This window comes from Bicyclus anynana, chromosome 27 (genome assembly GCF_947172395.1).
Source record: "Bicyclus anynana chromosome 27, ilBicAnyn1.1, whole genome shotgun sequence".
NCBI classification, from domain to species: Eukaryota; Metazoa; Arthropoda; class Insecta; order Lepidoptera; family Nymphalidae; genus Bicyclus; species Bicyclus anynana.
Window position 1 is genome coordinate 493,383 of NC_069109.1, and position 21,764 is coordinate 515,146.

At 40.3% G+C, this 21,764-nt stretch overlaps 1 protein-coding gene across 1 annotated transcript in view; it reads left to right on the top strand.

Moving 5' to 3' along the window:
- The window catches only part of LOC112048778 (uncharacterized), a gene marked incomplete in the record, with an annotated part of 33,819 nt that overhangs the window by 5,052 nt on the left and 7,003 nt on the right, over positions 1–21,764 (top strand). Inside the window, 8 exon segments of the mRNA XM_052890028.1 lie at positions 8,862–9,577; positions 13,884–14,103; positions 14,668–14,738; positions 15,444–15,550; positions 16,511–16,615; positions 17,526–17,614; positions 18,464–18,555; positions 19,178–19,268. Coding sequence (XP_052745988.1) covers positions 8,990–9,577; positions 13,884–14,103; positions 14,668–14,738; positions 15,444–15,550; positions 16,511–16,615; positions 17,526–17,614; positions 18,464–18,555; positions 19,178–19,268 — 1,363 coding nt within the window.

Sequence of the window (21,764 nt, forward strand, 5' to 3'; positions counted from 1 at the left end):
GTACTTATTCTAATAAATGGTAATATGTATGGTATAGTTAATAATATATTATCTATTTTTAAATTTAACCGAATATAAACCCTATTTCTTGTTCATACAGTACTTATTTGAATATACCATAATGCTCTTAATATTATGTGCTGCAACTTAAATTGAACTTTAATATTAAATAATTAGAGAATAATTTCGTTTAATATAGACCTTAACTAATACTGAAGTTTAATACGTAATCATATTTTGAATCTGCTTAGCCCCCATTCGCACGAGTGTATTTAACGTCGGATAAAAAAACGTTCAAATAGAACAATGTGCCTAGTGGCAGTTTGATACCGTATCTATCGCGTAAACGTAAACGCGATTTTATATGGAATTGAAACAGTTTGAAATCTAAATCACAAATGAGGGTATATATTCCTTATGCTGGATCACGTACTATTTTTTTACATTCTCTTCTGATGGTAAGTGATGATGCAGTCTTAAGATGGAAATTCTCAGGTATGCAGGTGTTTTGATGTTTTCCTTCACCTTTTAAGACACGTGACATTTAATTTCTCAAAATGCACACAACTGAAAAGTTGGAGGTGCATGCTGGATTTGAACCTACGCCCTCCGAAACGAAGGCTGAGGTTATATCCATCGGGCTATCATACGAAGTATACATATAAAGTATTACAACAGTGGTTCCAAACCTTTTTTTTCTCATAGACCACTTTCAAATTTAATTGTTTTCTATCCAAAATTCGATAAAAAATGTGATTAGCTGAATCAACAGCCACCACAAAATAATAATTTTTAAAAGAAATTGTGAGAATGAATTACTACTTAGTTAATTAACTAATTTAGAATTTAGAAAATTCCCATTCAGCATGAAACCTGATAAATTTTCCCCACTTACGTATTGTGAACCCCCATTTTATGTCACATCAACGTAGACCCCCGCCGAGTCTTCCGTAGACCCCTGGAGGTTTGACGGCCTCCGTGGCGCAGTGGTATTCGATCCCTGCCTGGGCCAATTGATGTTTTCTGAATTGGTCCAGGTCTGGCTGGTGGGAGGCTAGTTACCACCCTACCGACAAAGACGTATCGCCAAGCGATTTAGCGTTCCAGTGCGATGTCGTGTAGAAACCGAAAGAAATGTGGACTTTCGTCTTCCTCCTATCAAGTTAGCCCGCTTCCATCTTAGATTGCAACGTCACTTACCATCAGGTGAGATTGTAATCAAGGGCTAACTTGTAAAGAATTAAAAAAAAAAAACCTAGACCTTTTTGGATCAGTGTGTCACAGTGACGTCACAGCAAATCCAATATGGGCGCACACAAATCGAATCAATTTATCTATATGACCTTCCAGCCTTGATTGTGTAGTAGAGGACAGGGTAAAGCTACTTAACTCACGCTAAGCCTATTAATAATATTATTATGAAACAGTCTTGTGACGCGTCTGTATGTCTGTTCGTGATAAACTCTAGAACTGCTGAAATCGCTGATAATGTAGCTTTTTTATAATAATATATTTAATACACATCACTATCTAGCCCCAAAGTAAGCATACAGAGTAGCTTGTGTTATGGGTACTAAGATAGTTGATATTATAATATTCATATACATTTATATACTACATATAAATACTTATATAATGTACTAGCGGAAGCCCGCGACTTCGTCCGCGTGAAACTCGATGTAAACTTTCAACTACCCCTACCCAACTCTACCCCTAACCTACCCCTACCCAACTCTACCCCTAACCTACCCCTACCCTACCCTACCGTACTCATACCCTACCCCTACCCTACCCCCCTACTTTTTCTGAATTTTCTTTGCTATAAACCTCACGGAGCCCGAGACCTTTCCAACGAATGCAAAACCGTAGAAATCCCGACGTATTTTTATATAGTAGATAAATACACACAGACACTGGAAAACACTCATGCTCATCACACAAATATTTTCCAGTTGTGGGAATCGAACCCACAGCCGTGGATGTAGAAAGCATGGTCACTACCCACTGCGCCACGCGGCCGTCGTTTCGATCTGTGAAATAATTTTTAAAATTGGTTTAGTTTAGTACTTAGCTCACACTTTGCCTATTGATAATAATATTATGAAACAAAGTCCTTTCATCTGTCTGTTCGTGATAAACTCTAGAACTACTGATATCGCTGATAATGTAACTTTCGATCAGTGAAAGAATTTTTAAAATCAGTTTAGTTTAGGCGTGACAAAAAAAAACATATTCACATACATAATACTAGCGGACGCCGGCGACTTCCTTCCTTAGGCCTCCTTAATCCGGCCCTGTCGCAAAATCCGCTCTTACCGGATACCTACTAACTATAAACTACCTCCCTGCCAAATTACATTTTTTTTTTATTCTTCACAAGTCAGCCCTTGACTACAATCTCACCGGATGGTAAGTGATGATGCAGTCTAAGATGGAACCGGGCTAACTTGTTAGGAGGAGGATGAAAATCCACACCCTCTTCGGTTGCTACACGGCATCGTACCGGAACGTTAAATCGCTTGGCTGTACGTCTTTACTGGTAGGGTGGTAACTAGCCACGGCCGAAGCCTTCCATCAGCCAAAAAAAAATTTTTTTTCTAAGTACAGCGGTTTTCTAGATTTCGTGATTTACATATTAAGATTAGTTTAAACATTAAACCCATTCGTGTAGGTATTGGTAGTTAAAAGCGGTAAACACGGTAAATTAAGTTCAAAAACCTGCGAGGGGTGCGGGGAGGGTGAACAGTTTTCTAAACCCCGCCGTATCAAAGTAACACAAAGACTAACGAGTAAACGCGGCAACCCACCTGCATTGATGCACTCCCCAACCCTATCGCCACCCCATGTCACAGGCAAAAGCGTTTTTAAATAAGCGAAAGCGGTTTAAATGTTATAAGAAGTAATATTTGTGTGATAAACATTGGTTTTTTCCAGTGTCTGTGTGTATTTATACATTACTAGCGGACGCCCGCGACTTCGTCTGCGTAAATTTCGATGTCAACTTTACTACTACCCCTACCCTACCGTACCCCTACCCTACCACTACCCCGACCCTACCCAACCCCTACATCTACCCTACCCCTACCTTACCTACACCCTACCCCCATCCTACCCCTACCCTCCCCGTACCCTATCCCTTTCCTACCCCTATCCCACCCGTACCCCTATCTCACGCCTATCCTACCCCTACCCTACCACTTCCCTATCCTACCCGTACCTCTACCCTACCACTACCCTACCTCTACCCCTACCCTACCACTACCCTAAACCCGGCCCTAAACCTACCCTACCCCTACACTACCCCTACGCTTCCCTACCCGTGCCCTACCCTACCCTGTAACTTCTCTATCTTACTCCTACCCTTAGCAAAATCGGTCCAGTCCTTCGAGAGTGGTGGTATGACCAAGAGAAATAGAGACTTCTATGCTAATAATATAAAGAGGTAAAGTTCGTGTGGTTGTAGGAGGTAATCTCTGGATGTACTGGACCGATTTGGAAAATTGTTTTACCAATAGAAAGCTACGTTATTTGCGAGTGTCATAGGCTATGTTTGATCCCCATATTCACACGGGAACGGGAACTACGTAAATGAAAGCGTCGGGCGTCATATAGCGGAATTTCTGCGTCTTTTAGAAATTTTGTATTATCTCCGAAACTATTTAAGTGATTAACATACTGTAAAGGGCAAATCTTATCTCCATAATATCCTTGTGATTATTAAATAATTTATTTTGATAAGGATTAAAGTTTAGTAGTATAAATAATGACGTAAACCCAAGTATATAAAATTAATAATTTTTAAAACACAAAAGGTACTATATCTGCTAATATATAGAAGATAGATATATGGCGTCGCGGACTTTTTTGTAGAACTTTTAAAGATACATAAAGTCTCCATACATTAATTTCAATTTTACACAATGGTTAAGGCAGCGCATGCGAATAAGTCTGTTTAAAAGGTTTTTAGTCCGACCTGTATGACAAAAACTGTGATAACTCGGCTAATATATATGGTACCAATATAAAATATAGCCTATAGCACTCCCCGATAATGTAGCATTCTACTGGTGAAAGAATTTTTAAAATCGGACCAGTAGTTCCGAAGATTACCCCATTTAAAAAATGTGACAAACTTACAAACTTACAAACTTTACCTCTTTATAATATTAGTATAGATATAGATATAAGTATTTATATGTAGTATATAAATGTATATGAATATTATAATATCAACTATCTTAGCACCCATAACACAAGCTACTCTGTATGCTTACTTTGGGGCTAGATAGTGATGTGTATTGTTTAAGTATATGTATTTATTATTTATTTATATACAGATGTAGCGTACGGAACAAGACGGTGTCGTACCCGTCACGGATACGACATTCAAAAACGAATACGTTCTCTTGTCAGTACGATACGAACCGTCGCATCAGTAATTTTCAATATTATTCAAGAAAAATGGCGTCATACGTTTTTATATATTTCAAAAACTCACAAAAACTAAAGAAATAAGATAGGGTATTTTTTTACTGGTTATTATTGATTATTATAATATTAATTTACGTAATTGTTGTTAGTGTTGAATTTTGAAATACTAATTATGAAAAGAGTTTGTTTATACGGATGTCAAGGAGACGCGTGACTTTTGTTTTTTTTTATGGGTTGCACCGGCTTCAGCTCGCAGTTCTAAAGATTCTCTCTGGTTACTCTGTGGCGAAAGCGTTCATAATTCAAAGCCAATGACGAGAATATTATATTCAGTCAAACTTGACTGCCTGCGATTTTTTGATCTGAAACCTATCTATAGCTGCACGTAAAACCGATTTCTGGCGTGGCGACGCATGCCGTGGCGACGCTATATGATGGTTTATATATACAGTCTATATGCAGTAGTGTGTATGGTGTGGCGACGCGTCGCCATGTGCAATTCTCTCCCACTCGATCCGGCGTTAAGCCATCTCTCTCGCTACACTGAGCTCGGATACCTATAGCGTATACTCCGTAGTGTGTACAGTGTTGTTTAACTTTTACAAAATAATGTCGATGTGTCACATCTGCCAGGCTTCCCGTGACGGCGCACATTTTTTGACATGACAACGTCTTATGATTCGATGGAGCCGGCTGCACACTCGAAAAAAGATAACGTCATGCGGCGTTCCCTCGCTCTAGGGTTGCCAACTTTTTTTACAAGAAATAAAGTATATTCTTGTTTATGAAGATGAATATTTAACAGTATTTTAGAAAAGCCAACATTTTCTTCTGAAAAATGCAACCATTCCCTCGGTATTTTCTTATGACGTTGTCACGTTCAACTATCGTCAGTAAATCGACTTTACAGACAACCGATTTTTTTGACGCGTGGTTTTCATAGGGTATTTCTTATTAACATAGAACCTTGAATTTTGTCAAAAAATACCTTTCTACAAGAGTAGTGAAAAATAACGCTAACAGTTTTCTAAACACCGCCGTGTCAATGTAACACAAACTCTAACAAGTAAACGTGGCAACCCACATGCATTTATGTAGTCTCCAACACTAATACCACTCCACGTTACGAGCGACAGCGTTTTTATAAGCAACATAAAGAAAAGAAAAAATCTTTTATTTTAAAAACTGTGCCACACAACACCTTCACATTATTTTAGTACCTAATACCTCGATCACGATATTTCTTAGTACACATACCATTTTTACCGCGACGGCCAATTTTTAATATAGACTATGTTACTCGGCAAAGATGTTGTTTTCTATTGGTAAAATAATTTCTTAATCAGGTCCGTAGATCCTGAGATTACCCCTAAAATCTCATAACCTCCCAAAGTATTAGTATAGATTTAAAAAATCTTGTTATTACACACTAATATTATCACACTATCACATCACACTAATATTATAAAGGCAAAAGTTTGTGTGTAAGTATGTTTGTTCCTCTTTTACACTGCGGCTACTGAAGCGATTTGTCTTAAATTTGGAATGGAAATAGATTTTACTCTGGATTAACACATAGACTTTTCATCCCGGAAAAATCCATGGTTCCAGCGGGATTTGTGAAAATCTGAATTCCACGCGGACGAAACTGCGGGCGTCCGCTATATAATATAATAATGCATGCTGTCTGCAAGTATGTTGATACATTTTAACTATTAATTAAGTGAAAAGTACGTTCTAATAGAAAAATAAATATTTATAAACTTAAAACCCGACTACAGCAGATAGGTCCAAGCTTTTGTCCATTAATAGAGAGATTATTAACGAGAGCCATTGAATATTCCGCACTACGGGTCGAATGCATTAAAACTGTATAAAGCCGCTGCGTATTTTTTTTCTAAACACACCGTTTGAATTTTAAACATCGTCTAAATAGTGAACGCGTGAAGCCAGGTGCATTAATGCACACTTCAGTGCGCATGCAGGTTCCATGTCATAAGCTGAAGCGGTTTGATTTTTTTAAAGCTTTTGCATAGCTTTTATCGCGGGCTTTGAGCGAGAGCGAGAAATTCCGTAACGAAAATAAACCTAACGCCCAAGTCGTTCATCAAGTTAACACATTTCGATGTTATCATACCGACTCTACTGGACAAGTGGTGTGAACTAACGGGCTAAACTTATTCAACCAGAGTTCGTTTCCAGCTCAACGTCAATGCAGTTATATTTATTTTCTAAAGAAAAAAAAATACTGCATAAATAAAATAAACAAATAATTATAATTGCATAAGTTGATAAACAATGCTATGCAATAGCTTTACCGCGGCAGTCCGCGAGTGCCAGACGTATTTTCATTATGTTTTTTTTTTATTCTTTACAACCCTTGACTACAATCTCACCTGATGGTAAGTGATGATGCAATCTAAGATAGAAGCGGGTTAACTTGTTAGGAGGAGGATGAAAATCCACACTCATTTCGGTTTCTACACGGCATCGTACCGGAACGCTAAATCGCTTAGCGGTACGTCTTTGCCGGTATGTTTTCACTACTAGATGTTCACGACTGAAATTTCGTTATTTTTCGAATAACCTACTTTTAAATCTGATTTTAATTATAAAAGTATATATTTCTATGAAACATATCTAACTGTACCTGCGTTTCAGTGCGAGATATAATATAACTATAAAAGTTTTTCAATAATTGATTGTTTCTTGTGTTCTGCTGTCAAATATTTAGTGATGCTATCATAAGTTTCTAAATCTTTTAAAGCATACATTACAAAATCAAGAGTTATAAAAGAAGACATTAGTATTATTAATATTAACGATTTTATGTATTGTAAATGGAAATGGTTGTAAGTTATATGTATGGAAGTTTTGACGGCCTCCGTGGAGCAGAGGTATGTGCGGTGGATTTACAAGGAGGTCCTGGGTTCGATCCCCAGCTGGGCCAATAGAGGTTTTCTGAATTGGTCCAGGTCTGGCTGGTGGGAGGCTTCCGTAGCTATTTACCACCCTACCGGTAAAGACTTACTGTCAAGCGATTTAACATTCCGGTACGATGTCGTGTAGAAACTGAAAGGGGTGTAGATTTTCATCCTCCTCCTAACAAGTTAGCCCGCTTCGAGATTGTAGTCAAGTGCTAACTTGTAAAAAATACAAAAAAATACTCTTTTATTCAGAAACTATAAAAAGCACATAGTTTTCATTAAATGACTTATCTCCCTAAAAAGTTGAGGGTTAATGAAAATCTCAAATGAACACGAAGTCGCGCGCTTCAGTTAGTGTTTCTAAACCCACCGCATGAATTTTAAACATCGTCTAAATAGTAAACGCGCGAAACCCGGTGTATTAATGTACACTTCAATACATTCGTAGACTCCAAGTCATAAGCTGAAGCGATTTTGGTTATATTTTAGTTATTTATGTAAAATTTTATACTTTACTAGCAAAGGGCCGTGGTTTCATCCGCGTAGTTCCCGTTCTCGTGAGATACGGGGATAAAATATAGCCTATGACACTAATAATATGGCATTCTAGTAGTAAAAGAATTTTTGAACCGATTTTGAAAATTCTTTAACCAATGCAAAGCCACTTTATCTGTGAGGGTCGCAGGCTATATTGCGTCTCTGTTTTACCACGCATGGGAATAGGAACTACTCAAAAACACACACAAACTTCAGTTTAGTGCCAATTCTTTCGTCTGAACATATTTCTTTTTGTTTTTGTATCTATCCGCCATTTCGATAACTAAAGTTAGGAAAATCTATCTTTCTGTTTTTATCTGCTTTTCAATAACCTACTGACAGATAGTTTGACTGTTACTGATAATCGAGGATAGCTATCTATCCGTAATCTTGGGTAGGTTATTGAAAACGCCGTAAAACCGTTACAATTTGCACAATGATAACTAATAGTATTGGAACCCTCGTAACTTTAATTTTAACTTTTCAAATAATTCATCATATATCATCATATATATAACCATTATCTTAAGTTTATTATTATTACCTGATGTTTCGAAAGAGCTTGTAAACTAAGCCTATTTGAAATAAATGAATTTTGACTTTGACTTGTTCTAACCAAATAAAATAATTTTCTTTCTTTCTTTCTAACATGCTAGGGTTAAAAAAATAAACTGCTTGCATTCCACAAATTATTCACATACAAACAAAAAAAAAATATCAAAAATGTGAGGGTAGTTTAAAAAAAATGTGAACTAAAAAGTGTAACACTAACGGCTGTTTTCAATACCCTATCTATCCGCCATTTCGCTTACTAAATTTAGGAAAATCTATCTTTCTGTTCTTATCTGCTTTTCAATAACCTACTGACAGATAGTTTGACTGTTACTGATAATCGAGGATAGCTATCTATCCGTAATCTTGGGTAGGTTATTGAAAACGGCTGTATAACTAATTACTGTTTTTTAGTTATAACATGCTAGGGATAAATAAATAAACCGCTTGCATTCCCAAATTATTCATATCAAAATCAGTACAAACAAAAAAAAGAAAATATCAAAAATGTGAGGGTAGTTTAAAAAAAAATGTGAACTAAAATGGCGGGCACTCGCAACAGTGAGCCGCCGCGTTCAACCGCCTACTACTACGCCGACCTTGAGAAGATCAAACGTCAAAATGGCGGCTATCAAGATGGCGGCTATCAAGATGACGGGTATCAACAAGATGGCGCGTTCAAACAAAATGGCGTTCCACAAAATAACCGTCACCCCCAAGAAAATTACATCCAAAACATACAAAACAGACAGAACGAGCTAAGTGAATATGTCGAGAGCAATGAAGTAGTCAACGATGGTGGTACTAAAGACATACCACCTCTAAGAGATAGGTGGAGTCCTGAATACTCTACTCCAGAGAATGGAGTCAAAGTTGAGACGTACTCCACCGCGGGAACCTTCCCAATGCCGGAACCCAAAGAGAAGGAACCCTTATTGGCTGAGTTGGAGATCGTTGGAAGGGTACCGTTGACCCAGTTGGAGTCAGGTCAGACTGTTAGGAGGAGTAGGAGCTGGTATCTGTGCTGTCCAGATATAGGAGAGGAGGAGGCTTGCAGGCAGTCTTCGTGGAGGTACTCCAGTTTGAGACCTGTGACTGCACCACCAGCTCCTCGGAATGGAGATGATCAGGTTGGTTTTCTTTAATTTTCAGCGTTAATGAGATAAGCTTTGACCCACCACGATGTTCCTGTGGATTGAGGTGAACACAAGCGTTATATTAGGGGAGCCCGGAATGCTAAATTTGCAGTTACTATAGCGTCAAGCGAACGGTGAAGGAAAACATTGTGAGGAAACCTGCATACCAGACAATTTTCTTAATTCTCTGCGTGTGTGAAGTCTGCCAATCCGCATTGGGCCAGCGTAGTGGACTATTGGCCTAACCCATCTCATTCTGAGAGGAGACTCGATCTCAGCAGTGAGCTGAATATGGGTTATGGGTAAGCGTCATGAAGACAATTGGTAGGTAGTAGGCAAATGATAGGAAGAACTAATGGTTATTTACTTTTTTCGCTTTTAGAGATGGAAAAAAATTACAGACTATAAAAACAATTTTTGCTACTTTGGCCACAGAAAACACAGGCTTTGGCTTACTAAAATTGACAGAAAAATTTAGCGATTACTTAAGAGATTATTTCCTTCAAAATAATTAAAAATTTAATCGCGCTCGTAACTCGAGAACTAAAATAAGGGTTTTATTTTGTAAATTCGGGGCCCTGAAATCGTTAGATTTTCGAAATGTACACCCTTTAGTAAATAACAAACCTACTAAATCCTTATCTGACGTGCTGGTTGAGTATTGCTGAAGTTAGTTTTTTTTTTGGTTGCCCTAAACGTACCTATTAAGGGATACTTAGTGATGGTACTCAACAACGTGCAAGGTTGTGTATGTATTGATGTAATTGATTCATCATCATTATCAACCCACGAGTCTTCTCTTAGAATGATAGGGGTTAAGCCAATAGTCTACCACGCTAGTCCATTGCGGATTGGCAGACTTCACACATGCAGAGAATTAAGACAATTCTGATATGCAGGTTTCAGGGGTGTAGCTACCGCTGCAGAAATTACAAAAGTAAAAAAGCAATACGTTGCGTTGAAAGAGTTAAGAGTTACGGTGACAGTCGTCTCGTTCGTTCATGACACGTACGTTACGTTCGGCGCGCTAGTAACATGTCTAACAGTATAAAATCTTTGGCTGACAGAGTTCGTACACAGCAACGAATCACAATGCAGATATGTCAACCAAATATGTAAATGAGAGTGCACAGAATATTAATAAATTAGGAATGTTTTGATGCAATCTATCAGGTCCTTATTTGAGAAGGTATCCAAAGCATTGCTATTATGGTTCAATGAATCAATAGGCTTCAATACTTGCCTCTTTTGTAAACAGTGTTTAAACTGAATTATGGAAGTATTATAAGCTATATTTTATTTTGTCCCGTCAACCACTAAAAAAAATTAATATAACTGAAAAAAATTCTACGTAAATTTTTTGCCGCCGAAACACAACACATTAGCAAGTGACGTCATTCATAGAGATAACAGCGTGATTGGCGTTTGCAGGGATGTGATCACATTTTCTTAATTCTCTGCATGTGTGAAGTCTGCCAATCCGCATTGGATTAGCGTGGTGGACTATTGTCCTAACTTCTTTCATTCTAAGAGGAGTCTCGAGCTCAGTAGTGAGCCGTGTATGGGTTGATAATGATGATGATGACGAATCAATTACGTGACGAATCAAGACCGGGAGCCGCAGCAGAAAAAGCTGAAACCGGTAAGTGGCTCAAGTATGCCTCTCTGACAGAGAGTTACATATTTGTACCTTTTGCCGTGGAGACCCTTGGGCCATGTAGTCGCAGTGCCAAAAAATTTCTCCGAATAATTTCACCGCGGCTAGCTGCCTCGACTGGTGACAAGGCTGGGTCATTTTGCGCAAAAGCCTGGCTGTCCAGCGCGGAAATGCAGCCAGTATTCTTGCCACCATTCCACGTGGGCATGACTTCTTCTTCTTCTTTCCTGGGCCATTTCCGCACTTGGCCATTTGTAGTTGGCCGTTGTACGTAGATTCCTTTGGTGCTGGTCCCCGCTGGAGTCACTCCAGCTAACCGAGCTCGCTCCAGAAGCTTAGCAGGCCGCCCAGGTCGCCAAACGCCTCATGGAGTGTTGCTGGGGATCCAATGTGTGCTGCGCGTTGTTCAGATACACCTCTGCATCTAAACATAACATGTATCGGGGTTTCCTCTTCCTCCATGCATGCTCTGCACAGAGGACTGTCGGTTATACCTAGAACCGAAAGGTGTTTATTTAGTGAACAGTGCCCTGTCATTAGTTCTGTTACCGTTTTGAGTTTGCTACGTTTAAGATTAAGTAGTTTTGTTGTTAGTCGTGGGTTGAGGTTTGGAAAGGCCTCCCTAGTATGTTTGCACTCATTTGTCATTTGGGCATGACTTGTATAGTTATTAGGATAAGTTGCTTAGGTTCCTTATTGTATTCTTTCTCAGTAGACACGAGTCACTATTTAAATCCTCCCACACGATTAGAATCCTTTTCATACGCAAATCAGTTGTCAGCTCGTGTACCAAACATTTGTGAACGTAATTGGGTCACAAATTGAGCACCATAGCTTTCTATACCGACAGTTCTTGTGACGATCTTATACTGTATTTCGTTGAATGTATTGCTTGCTGTAATGTAATGTTTGTAGTAGTAGTAGCGAGCTTGTCAGTTGTATTGTGATGTCAACATCGCACGTTTTTGACAGTCGTCAAACTGCCAATCGTCTATTATTTTCTGTGTCTACGTATATTGTTATAGGATAATAAGTTATAGGTAATAGTCCAAGGATTTTATATACAAACTGGATAGCGTACTGGAAAAAATTGTGAATAGAAATTGAACTTTATTGATAAGTCTATTAAATCTATTTTCCTTTGGACTTTAAAGAGAGACAAAATTTAATGATCAAAAATTACAACACAAAACATGATTAATAATTACAACAAAACACTATTGCACAAAATCACTAACGTGACTGGCAGCGTGACGGTGTCCACGCTGCCTAACAAACAACTGAGCTCAAGTCATCAAACACCCTTTTATATTGACCACAAGTTATTATAAATGTAAATTACTAAGTATGCGCCATTTAAAGCGTTCTTCACGTGTAGAAATTCTTTTCATACGGAAGTCTGCAGCTGTGAGCGGGTAGTTGTCGTGTACCAAACATTTGTGAACGTAATTGGGTCACAAATTGAGCACGATAGCTTTCTATACCGACAGCTCTTGTGACGAGCTCACTGCATTTCGTTGAATGTATCTTTTGTATAGCTGGGGTCGCGGATTTGTAAGTTGGCAACGATATTTTATACTATAGATATGTCTCTACAAAATCACAAAGTGATCCGAATTTAGCCACTTCACTGAGCGCACACATGCAAAATTTTGTGTTTACTTGCATTATAATTTATGTATATATAATTTTTACACTTACTGAACACACAACTCGACATTGTAGACGATATTCAGGTGTTATTTGTTTCTTCTACTTTAACTTTCTTTGTTTACTGTGTGACTAAATTAAATTAAGACAATTAGCTACTTTTGTTCGTCTCATTTTCGACCCGTTAGTGACATAATAGTATAAAATATTTGGTTATTGGTTATAGTAGTATAGTGTGTTGTAATGTCAAATGTATGTTTTGATAGACAACGGCATGCTAATCACTTGTCTATTTGTTTCTCTGTCTACGTTAGCATTATGCACCATTGCAAAGTCCTAGACATTATTATACTCCGTGGTGCAGTAGTATGCGCATTGGATTTACAAGACGGAGGTCCTGGGTACGTCCGGCTAGGCCGATTAAGGTTTACTTAATATTTCAGGTAAGGCTGGTGGAAGGCTTTGGTCGTGGCTAGTTACCACCCTACCAGCAAATACGTACGATGTCGTGTAGAAACCGAAAAGGGGTGTGGATTTTCATCCTATTCCTAACTAGTTAGCCCGCTTTCATCTTAGATTGCATAATCACTTACCATCAGGTGAAATTGTAGTCAAGGGGCTAACTTGTAAAGATTAAAAAAAAACCTTTCTATAATATTAGTTGTATAGAGCTGTGATAGCCCAGTGGATATGACCTCTGCTTTCGAATCTGGAGGGTGTGGGTTCGAATCCGGTCCGGGGCATGCACCTCCAACTTTTCAGTTTTAAGAAATTAAATATCACGTGTCTCAAACGGTGAAGGAAAACATCGTGAGGAAACCTGCATACCAGAGAATTTTCTCAATTCTCTGCGTGTGTGAATTCGCCAATCCGCATTGGGCCAGCGTGGTGGATTATGGCCTAACCCCTCTCATTATGAGAGGAGACTCGTGCTCAACAGTGAGCCTAATAAGGGTTGTTAATGATGTTGTACAGTTAAATGTTTGTTCCCAGGTGGCAACTCATAGTAGCGGGCGTGTAGACGACGTAGCTACCCTCCGCGCGGAGAGAGACGCGTTGGCGCGAGCGCTGGCTGCAGAGAGGCAGCGCGCCGCTTCTGCAGCTCGCGCCCACGACGCCAGACTGGCGGAGCTGCACGGTGTCATCGCTGAGCTGGTGAGGAGGCGGGCCGCAGATAAGCTGACGAAGACCATACCTGAGGAGGAGGTGTCAGGTATATACATTCATAAAAAAATTAAATTGCATTATCACTTACAATCAGATAAGATTGTAGTCAAGAGCTAATTTGTAAAGAATAAAAAATAATAATAAGAACCTTAAGTTATACACTAGAATCCGTTTATTTCGATTTCACGTATTATACGGGATATGGGTGGGTGATAGTGAAAAATATAACGACTAATGTACACATAAATAGTTATAAAAATTAGTGTATTTGGTGTAAAGATTACCTAACTCAGCTACTTAAAGTAATCACTTTTTCTGGTAAGACAACAAGATTTTGATGCATTAGCAATTACGAAATTTTACTTTTGCAGTGCGTGTTCAAAATTTTCAGTTTAGAATCGCATCATGTCAAGGGTCGTTTGCTGTCAGTAGTCAGGGTATTTCAGTTCTTGCAACCTTGTTTAAGGACCTTTGTGATGTCCTGATCTATCTGTTTTTGTTTTCTGTAATTTATTTGTCGCATTTGGAATTAAACCAAAGTCAGCACTTCTGTCACCTTGGTGAAAATAATTTAAATTTGAAAAAATATTTCGAGTTTTTTTTTTTACAGACGAGTGCGAGTCTACGACGCAGCCGGCGGGCGAGTTGGACATCGACCCGGACGTGTCCCGGACTGAACAGGTGATGTCATAATACTCACTTGTTGTACACCTGACACTGCGCAGTGTTGGTCGACCCCCCCACCAGGGCGACATAAAGTCGCAGACATTCGCTTTATGCAGGCGGCTCAGGATCGTGATGTTTGGAAGGTCTATGTTTTTTTCTGATCGTGTAAGTAACGCAGGCTCTTTAATGGCTCCTCAGCGGCTTCACCGAGGGTTTGGGAGAGCTCAGAAGCATTGTCTGATGGGGCCCTAAGGCAGAAGCAGAGTAGATGGGTGAAACAACTCTCTAAGGGTGTCTCTTCTGAGACTCGGAAGTCTGCTTAGAGGGCCGTTCGGGAAGGGTGTTTTGGCCTGAGTGTATCAGTTCGAGCGCCCCTGATATCGTGAGTGAAAAAGCCCACGTCTGGGTGATGTCAGATATCGGGGACCTCGTCTTCGCCGGCGAAGACGCTGTGTAGCTTGTGTTTGTGTTGCCTGGGACGCATTGTCATTTGTTATGTCATAAGGATCGTAAAGGACGTTTTTTGGACGTCTAGATCTACAATCAACGTTGGAATCGGGGGAAAGCCTATGTCTTGCTGTGGATATCTGATTTTATGATGATGATGGATGATGATGAAGGTGATATTCATCAAGTGCATTATTTTTCAATTGCTTGAAAACGTCGCACACTACCAGATATGCTTCAGCCCTTACTAACGTACTTATCGTCTCGTTCCAGAATGACAACTCTTCCCTCCTCAGCCCCACGGAGCTGCCCACGCCCCAGGACCCGAAGCTGGACCCGTTACCCGAAGACACGGACGTTAGCACCACTGAACATATCAGGTGATTGTTATAGCATACTCCTACAAAGACATGGTGCCCTGGTACTTTCTAGTTGGATATGACCTCGTAGAACTGGATGCAGGCGGCTCAAAGTGGTTAGAAGTCCATGAGGTCTGTCTTCTGCAGTGGACGTGCATCGGCTGATGATAATGATGATTGTCCCCCAGGACCGAAAGCTGGATCCGTTACCCGAAGACACGGACGTCAGCACCACTGAACATATCAGGTGATTATAGCCACATTCTCCTACAAAGATATGGTGCCCTGGTACTTTCTAGCTGGATTTAACCTCGTAGAACTGGATGCAGGTGGCTCAAGATTGTGTTTAGAATTCCATGAGGTCTCTGTTCTGCAGTGAACGCATCATCTCATGATGATGATGGTTCCCCAGGAGCCGAAGCTGGACCCGTAACCCGAACACACGGATGTAAGTACCACGGATCGTATCAGGTGATTGTTACAGCATTCTCCTACAAAGACATGGTGTCCTGGTACTTTCTAGCAGCAACAGTAGTAGTACCTAGTTAGCTTTTAGTGATGTCTGTTCTGTGATTATTTATGTCTATGGGCTCATGTGATGGTAATAAGTATGTCAGTGATGACAGTGATACTTTATTGGTAGGTCATAATTGTGTACTTTAAGTAAAGAGTTCTTACTTAGACATGGTGCCCTGGTACATTGCTGGATACAATTATTATTGAACTGGATGCAGATATATTAGAGAAGCTGGACTGTGGTATTTGGAAGTCCAAGAAGTCTATATTCAGCAATGGACGTCCATCGGCTGGTTATGATGGTGATGGTGATGATGAGTGTAGCACTTGTTAGCTATATGACTCAATGATATGTAGTACAATGATACGAACTCTTACTTTGATATGGTGCCCTGGTACTTTCTAGATATGATATTAGTTGCTACCGGATGGTTTGCTGATGCTGATGATGTGTTCTGGTGGCAGGGCGGAGCACCCCAAGCTGGAAGTGTCCCCGCCGCAGGGCTCGGAGCAGTGCTCCAGTCTGCAGCTGTCGGAGAGAGACTCGGAGATCTGTGTCAGCACTGCCAGGTACTCATATTGTTTACTAGCGAACTTCGTCCGCGTGGAATTCAGTTTGTTCTCAAATGCCGAGGAAGCCATGGATTTTTTCGGGATGGAAAGTATATGTTGCTCAATAATCTCCGCTGTCTTTCAGTGAAATTCTCATTAAAATCGGTTCTGCCGTTCCAGTGATAAGCCCAGACAGACAAATAGACTACAGAAAAACGTTTGTATTTTGGTATCATGTACGAGTAAACAATTATAATCACTTGAGAAAATCATAGATCTGACTCTTCATCATTATCAACCCATATTCGGCTCACTGCTGAGCTCGAGTCTCCTCTCAGAATGAGAGAGGTTAGGCCAATAGTCCACCACGCTGGCCCAATGCAGATTGGTAGACTTCACACACGCAGAGAATTAAGAAAATTCTCTGGTATGCAGGTTTCCTCACGATGTTTTCCTTCACCGTTTGAGACACGTGATATTTAATTTCTTAAAATGCACACAACTGAAAAGTTGGAGGTGCATGCCCCGAACCGGATTCGAACCCACACCCACCGGAATCGGAGGCAGAGGTCATATCCACTGGGCTATCACATGTCATCAAGCTTTTAGGAAAGTCTTATTATAGTGTTAATGACTATATAAATGATAAAAAATCTTGGTGTTAACCTGCATTATACGACTGTGTGCTTAGTTCTAGATAAGTTTGTAAAATGTTTATTTAAAATTTTTGGCTAAGTTTGTTGTGGGCTCTTCTCGGACCAAGGCGCGTTTGGAACCCTCGTAACTTTAATTTTAAGTTTTCGACTATTATTACCACACAAAATAACCACATTAAATATAATTATAACATAACTTGACATTTCAAAAGTGTAAACTAAGCCTAATTTAAATAAATGAATTTTTTGAATTTTATATGTATTGATTATAGGTGTTGTCAGTACGCGCGGGGTGGCGCAGAGGGCGGGGGTAGCTGCGACAGGGACCGGGGGTCGCCCGCTCTGATGCCTGTCTCACCAGGTATGGATGTAGACCCCATGATGTAGATAACCTCAATGTTTCATACACACTCAAAGAGGAGGCCTTTTTGACGGCCTCCGTGGCGCAGTGGTATGGGTGGTGGATTTACAAGACGGAGGTCCTGGGTTCGATTCCCGGCTGAACCGATTGAGGTTTTCTTAATTGGTTCAGGTTTGGCTGGTGGGAGGCTTCGGCCGTGGCTAGTTACCACCTTACCGACAAAGACGTATCGCCATGCGATTTAGTGTTCCGGTACGATGTGGTATAGAAACCAAGACGTATGCGCCATAGATATAGATCATGAAGATAACCTCAATGTTTAATAGGGATTCGAACCCTGGACTATGTGATCAGAAGACAGGTTAACCACCAGGCACCCTTAGTTAAAGAAAAGAAAGAAAGAAAGAAAAAGAAAGAGAGAGAGTTAGAGAATTTAACTTTAACACTCTTAACCCGCCAATCGGCATTAAATCGGCGTCGTGGGTTTAAGCTTTATAAGGAGGGAAGCCTTAGCCTGTAATGTTATCCATATTCGTCTCACTGTTGAGCACGAGTCTCCTTTCAGAGTGAGAAGGGTTAGGCTATTATTTTTATTGATTATCTATACTAATATTATAAAGCTGAAGAGTTTGTTTGTTTGAACGCGCTAATCTCAGGAACTACTGGTCCGATTTGAAAAATTCTTTCTGTGTTAGGTAGCCCATTTGTCGAGGAAGGCTATAGGATATATTATCCCCGTATTCCTACGGGAACGGGAACCACGCGAGTGAAATCGCGTGGCGTCAGCTAGTATTTATTATAAAGGCTTATTTATTTATTAATAACAATCAGACTTTGTTTCCATTCCAGGTCGGTGCGAAGCTCGCGAGGCGAAACTGGCGTCCCGGGTTCGACTCCGGCGCACGGAAGACACCGAGTCCAATCAGATATCAGACGATGAGGTAATAGTTTCTTTTATAGCCTCAATCGCTCAACGGTAAGAGCGGTCGGACTCATCACCGAGGGTTGGCGGTTCGATTCCCGCCCCGTTGGTATATTGTATCCATTCCTAATACAGTCTTTGTCGACTAGTTGGAGGGGAATGGTCATATTAAAAAAAAGAAAAAAAAATAATAAAAAAAAAATACCGACTTCAAAATCACAGAAATGTTTCTACTAAACTAAAAAGTGAAAAATAACATCGTGCTACCTTCTGATCAGTATGAAGGCGGTGCCAAGTTAGTGCTGTGTCAATTAAAGCCGTTCCTTTAATTATTTCGACTAATTGATACCCTTCTCCTTTTTTTGAAGTCGTTTAAAAAATTATATAGAATTTTTTTTTTTTTAAAACAAGTTTTATTGTCTTTTTTGGGGTTCCGGTTCCTAAAACTAAAACGGACGGACAGAACTTCTGATGATGATGTATTACTGTTATCATCAAATAAATGTTTTTTTTAAATGAAAAGACCTCCTTAATCCGGGTCTCTTGCAAAATCCGTTCTTAGCTGATGTAAACTACCTCCCTGCCAAATTTCAACAGATGATGATGATGACGGTGATGGTGATAAGTGTTGTCGTCAACAGGCGTGGTGTGTGGAGGCGGCGGAGCGGCTCGCGCTTGACGTTTGCTCGCAGGCCGGCCTCCGGGAGGCGCTGGTCGCGGCCTCCAACGGAGGTAAGAGGGCTTATACATATTTTGCTATTCATATTTTTTTAAATATTGAGGTTTTATTTATTGGATTGTGAAAAAATGAGTGTTTAATGTTTTACAATAATATTAAAACTACGTACCTACATATCTATAACTACATATTATAAAAATTAAAAATGAAATATACTAAATTTAAATTATATCTAAAGACTCAGGCGTCGTAGAATTCGTCCGAATCGATGTTCATAGGTAAAGTGCCCAGAAGGCTGGCAGTATTGCCACTTTGTATGGCAATACTAATTCTTTGGCCTAAATATAGGCCAAAGAATTTGGCCTAAATATAGCCTTCTGGTCACGGGAGCTGTCGATTAAACGCTTTGCAATTTCTTTGTAAAGAAAGCGTGTACTCGGACCCCACGGTCCTAGTGTTTCGACCGCAAACGGCTCAAATATGTAATCTCCGACGAGATATCTATATTTGCGCCGCTTGAGGGTCTCTGCTGATGCAGCAGCAGCGCCTGCACATCCCATCGTACCAGGAAGATGTGAAGGCGCAAGGGTGTCTACGCAAGTCGCGTCCCACACCAAAGGCCTACCCATCTTCCATGGCATCAAAGACATGCCGTCTGGTCTCTTACCATCGTCACGCGCCAAACCGTTAGGTTCCAAAACGGCTGACACGCCGGCGGTGACAAGAGCACGACACTTCAAAATTAACCAGTGTGGATGCTAAAATTTTCCTGGTTAATTCCTCCGTGGCGTGGACCGAGGACAAGAAAGTACAAGTAAAGTACTACTACTACTACTACTACTACTACTACTACTACTATTACTACTACTACTACTACTACTACTACTACTACTACTACTACTACTACTACTACTACTACTACTACTACTACTACTACTACTTTATGAGCAAGTTGCACTGGGATGTCATAGGATTGTCTGAAATCCGAAGAGAGGGGGAGGGCTCGATAATCCTTGAATCCGGCAACATGCTCTACTACCGGGAGGGCGACCAACAGTCCCAAGGTGGTGTCGGATTTATCGTTCACAAGTCCCTCGTAACTAGAACTGCAGAACCGCTTTGATTGCCTAGCAAATTGCGAAACTGTGGACGATCTGAACAACAGGTTCGTGGAAACTGTCCATTCCGTTGGGTCTAAGTTCTATAAGACCCACCGTACGAAAAGAACCAAAAAGTTCTCAGACCATACACTTAAACTCATGGAAGAGAGGCAAGAAATGAGATTGCAGTCTTCAGCAGATGCGTCAAAATACCGACAAATCAGTAGACAGATCTCTAAGTCGCAAACCAGCGACTTGCGAAACTTCAATACCGAGCGTATTAAAAATGCGATTGAAAACAATCGCGGCTCAAAAGTTTTCGCCAGAGATCTGTCTATTGGACAGAGGCAGCTGACGCATTTGAAGACCGAGCACGGTAATCTGATTTCTTCCAAGCCCGAGTTATTAAGTGAGGTCGAGAAGTTCTGACGAGAAGTGGGCCTGAAAATGAACATGGGCAAAACAAAAATAATGTGTAATGCTCATGTATCGCTCCACCCAGTTATAGTTGAGAACGCTGCACTCGAAATTGTAGACGAATACATATACCTAGGACATATGATCCAGTTAGGTAGGTCCAATTTCGAGAAAGAGGTGAACCGTCGAATCCAACTCGGCTGGGCTGCATTCGGGAAACTTCGCGACATCTTTTCGTCCGAAATTCCTCAGTGCCTGAAGACAAAAGTCTTCGAACAGTGCGTGTTGCCAGTGATGACCTATGGTTCCGAGACTTGGTCGCTAACTATGGGCCTCATAAGAAGGCTCAGAGTCACACAGCGGGCGATGAAACGAGCTATGTTAGGAGTATCTCTGCGTGATCGAATCAGAAATGAGGAGATCCGCAGAAGAACCAAAGTCACCGACATAGCTCAACGAGTTGCGAAGCTGAAGTGGCAATGGGCGGGGCACATAGTGCGAAGAGCCGATGGACGTTGGGGTCCCAAAGTGCTGGAATGGCGACCCCGCACTAGTAAGCGCAGTGTTGGCCGACCCCCCACCAGGTGGACTGACGACATCAAGCGAGTCGCAGGGATTCGCTGGATGCAGTTGGCTCAGTATCGTGATGTTTGGAAGTCCCTACAAAAGGCCTATGTCCTGCAGTGGACGTCCATCGGCTGATATGATGATGATGATGATGATAAAGGTTTTGATCTAAAACAGAAAAAAACAAAATATTCAGTCAAAACTTTCAATGTATTATGGTTGTGCCGACAGACCCATACATGGGTTCATAAAATTTGCGGCCATATAAAAGTGACAAAAAGTTAGGTTTTTATTATTTTATTTTTAACATAAATACTGAAATGTTACATAGTTTCTATTTTTACTTTTATATTTTTAAAATTATAACAATTAGTATATTATAAACTTACCTTTTTGAGGACATGTTTTACAATATCCAATAAAAATATATTCAATCACGTGAAACACCAAGAAAATAATTAATTC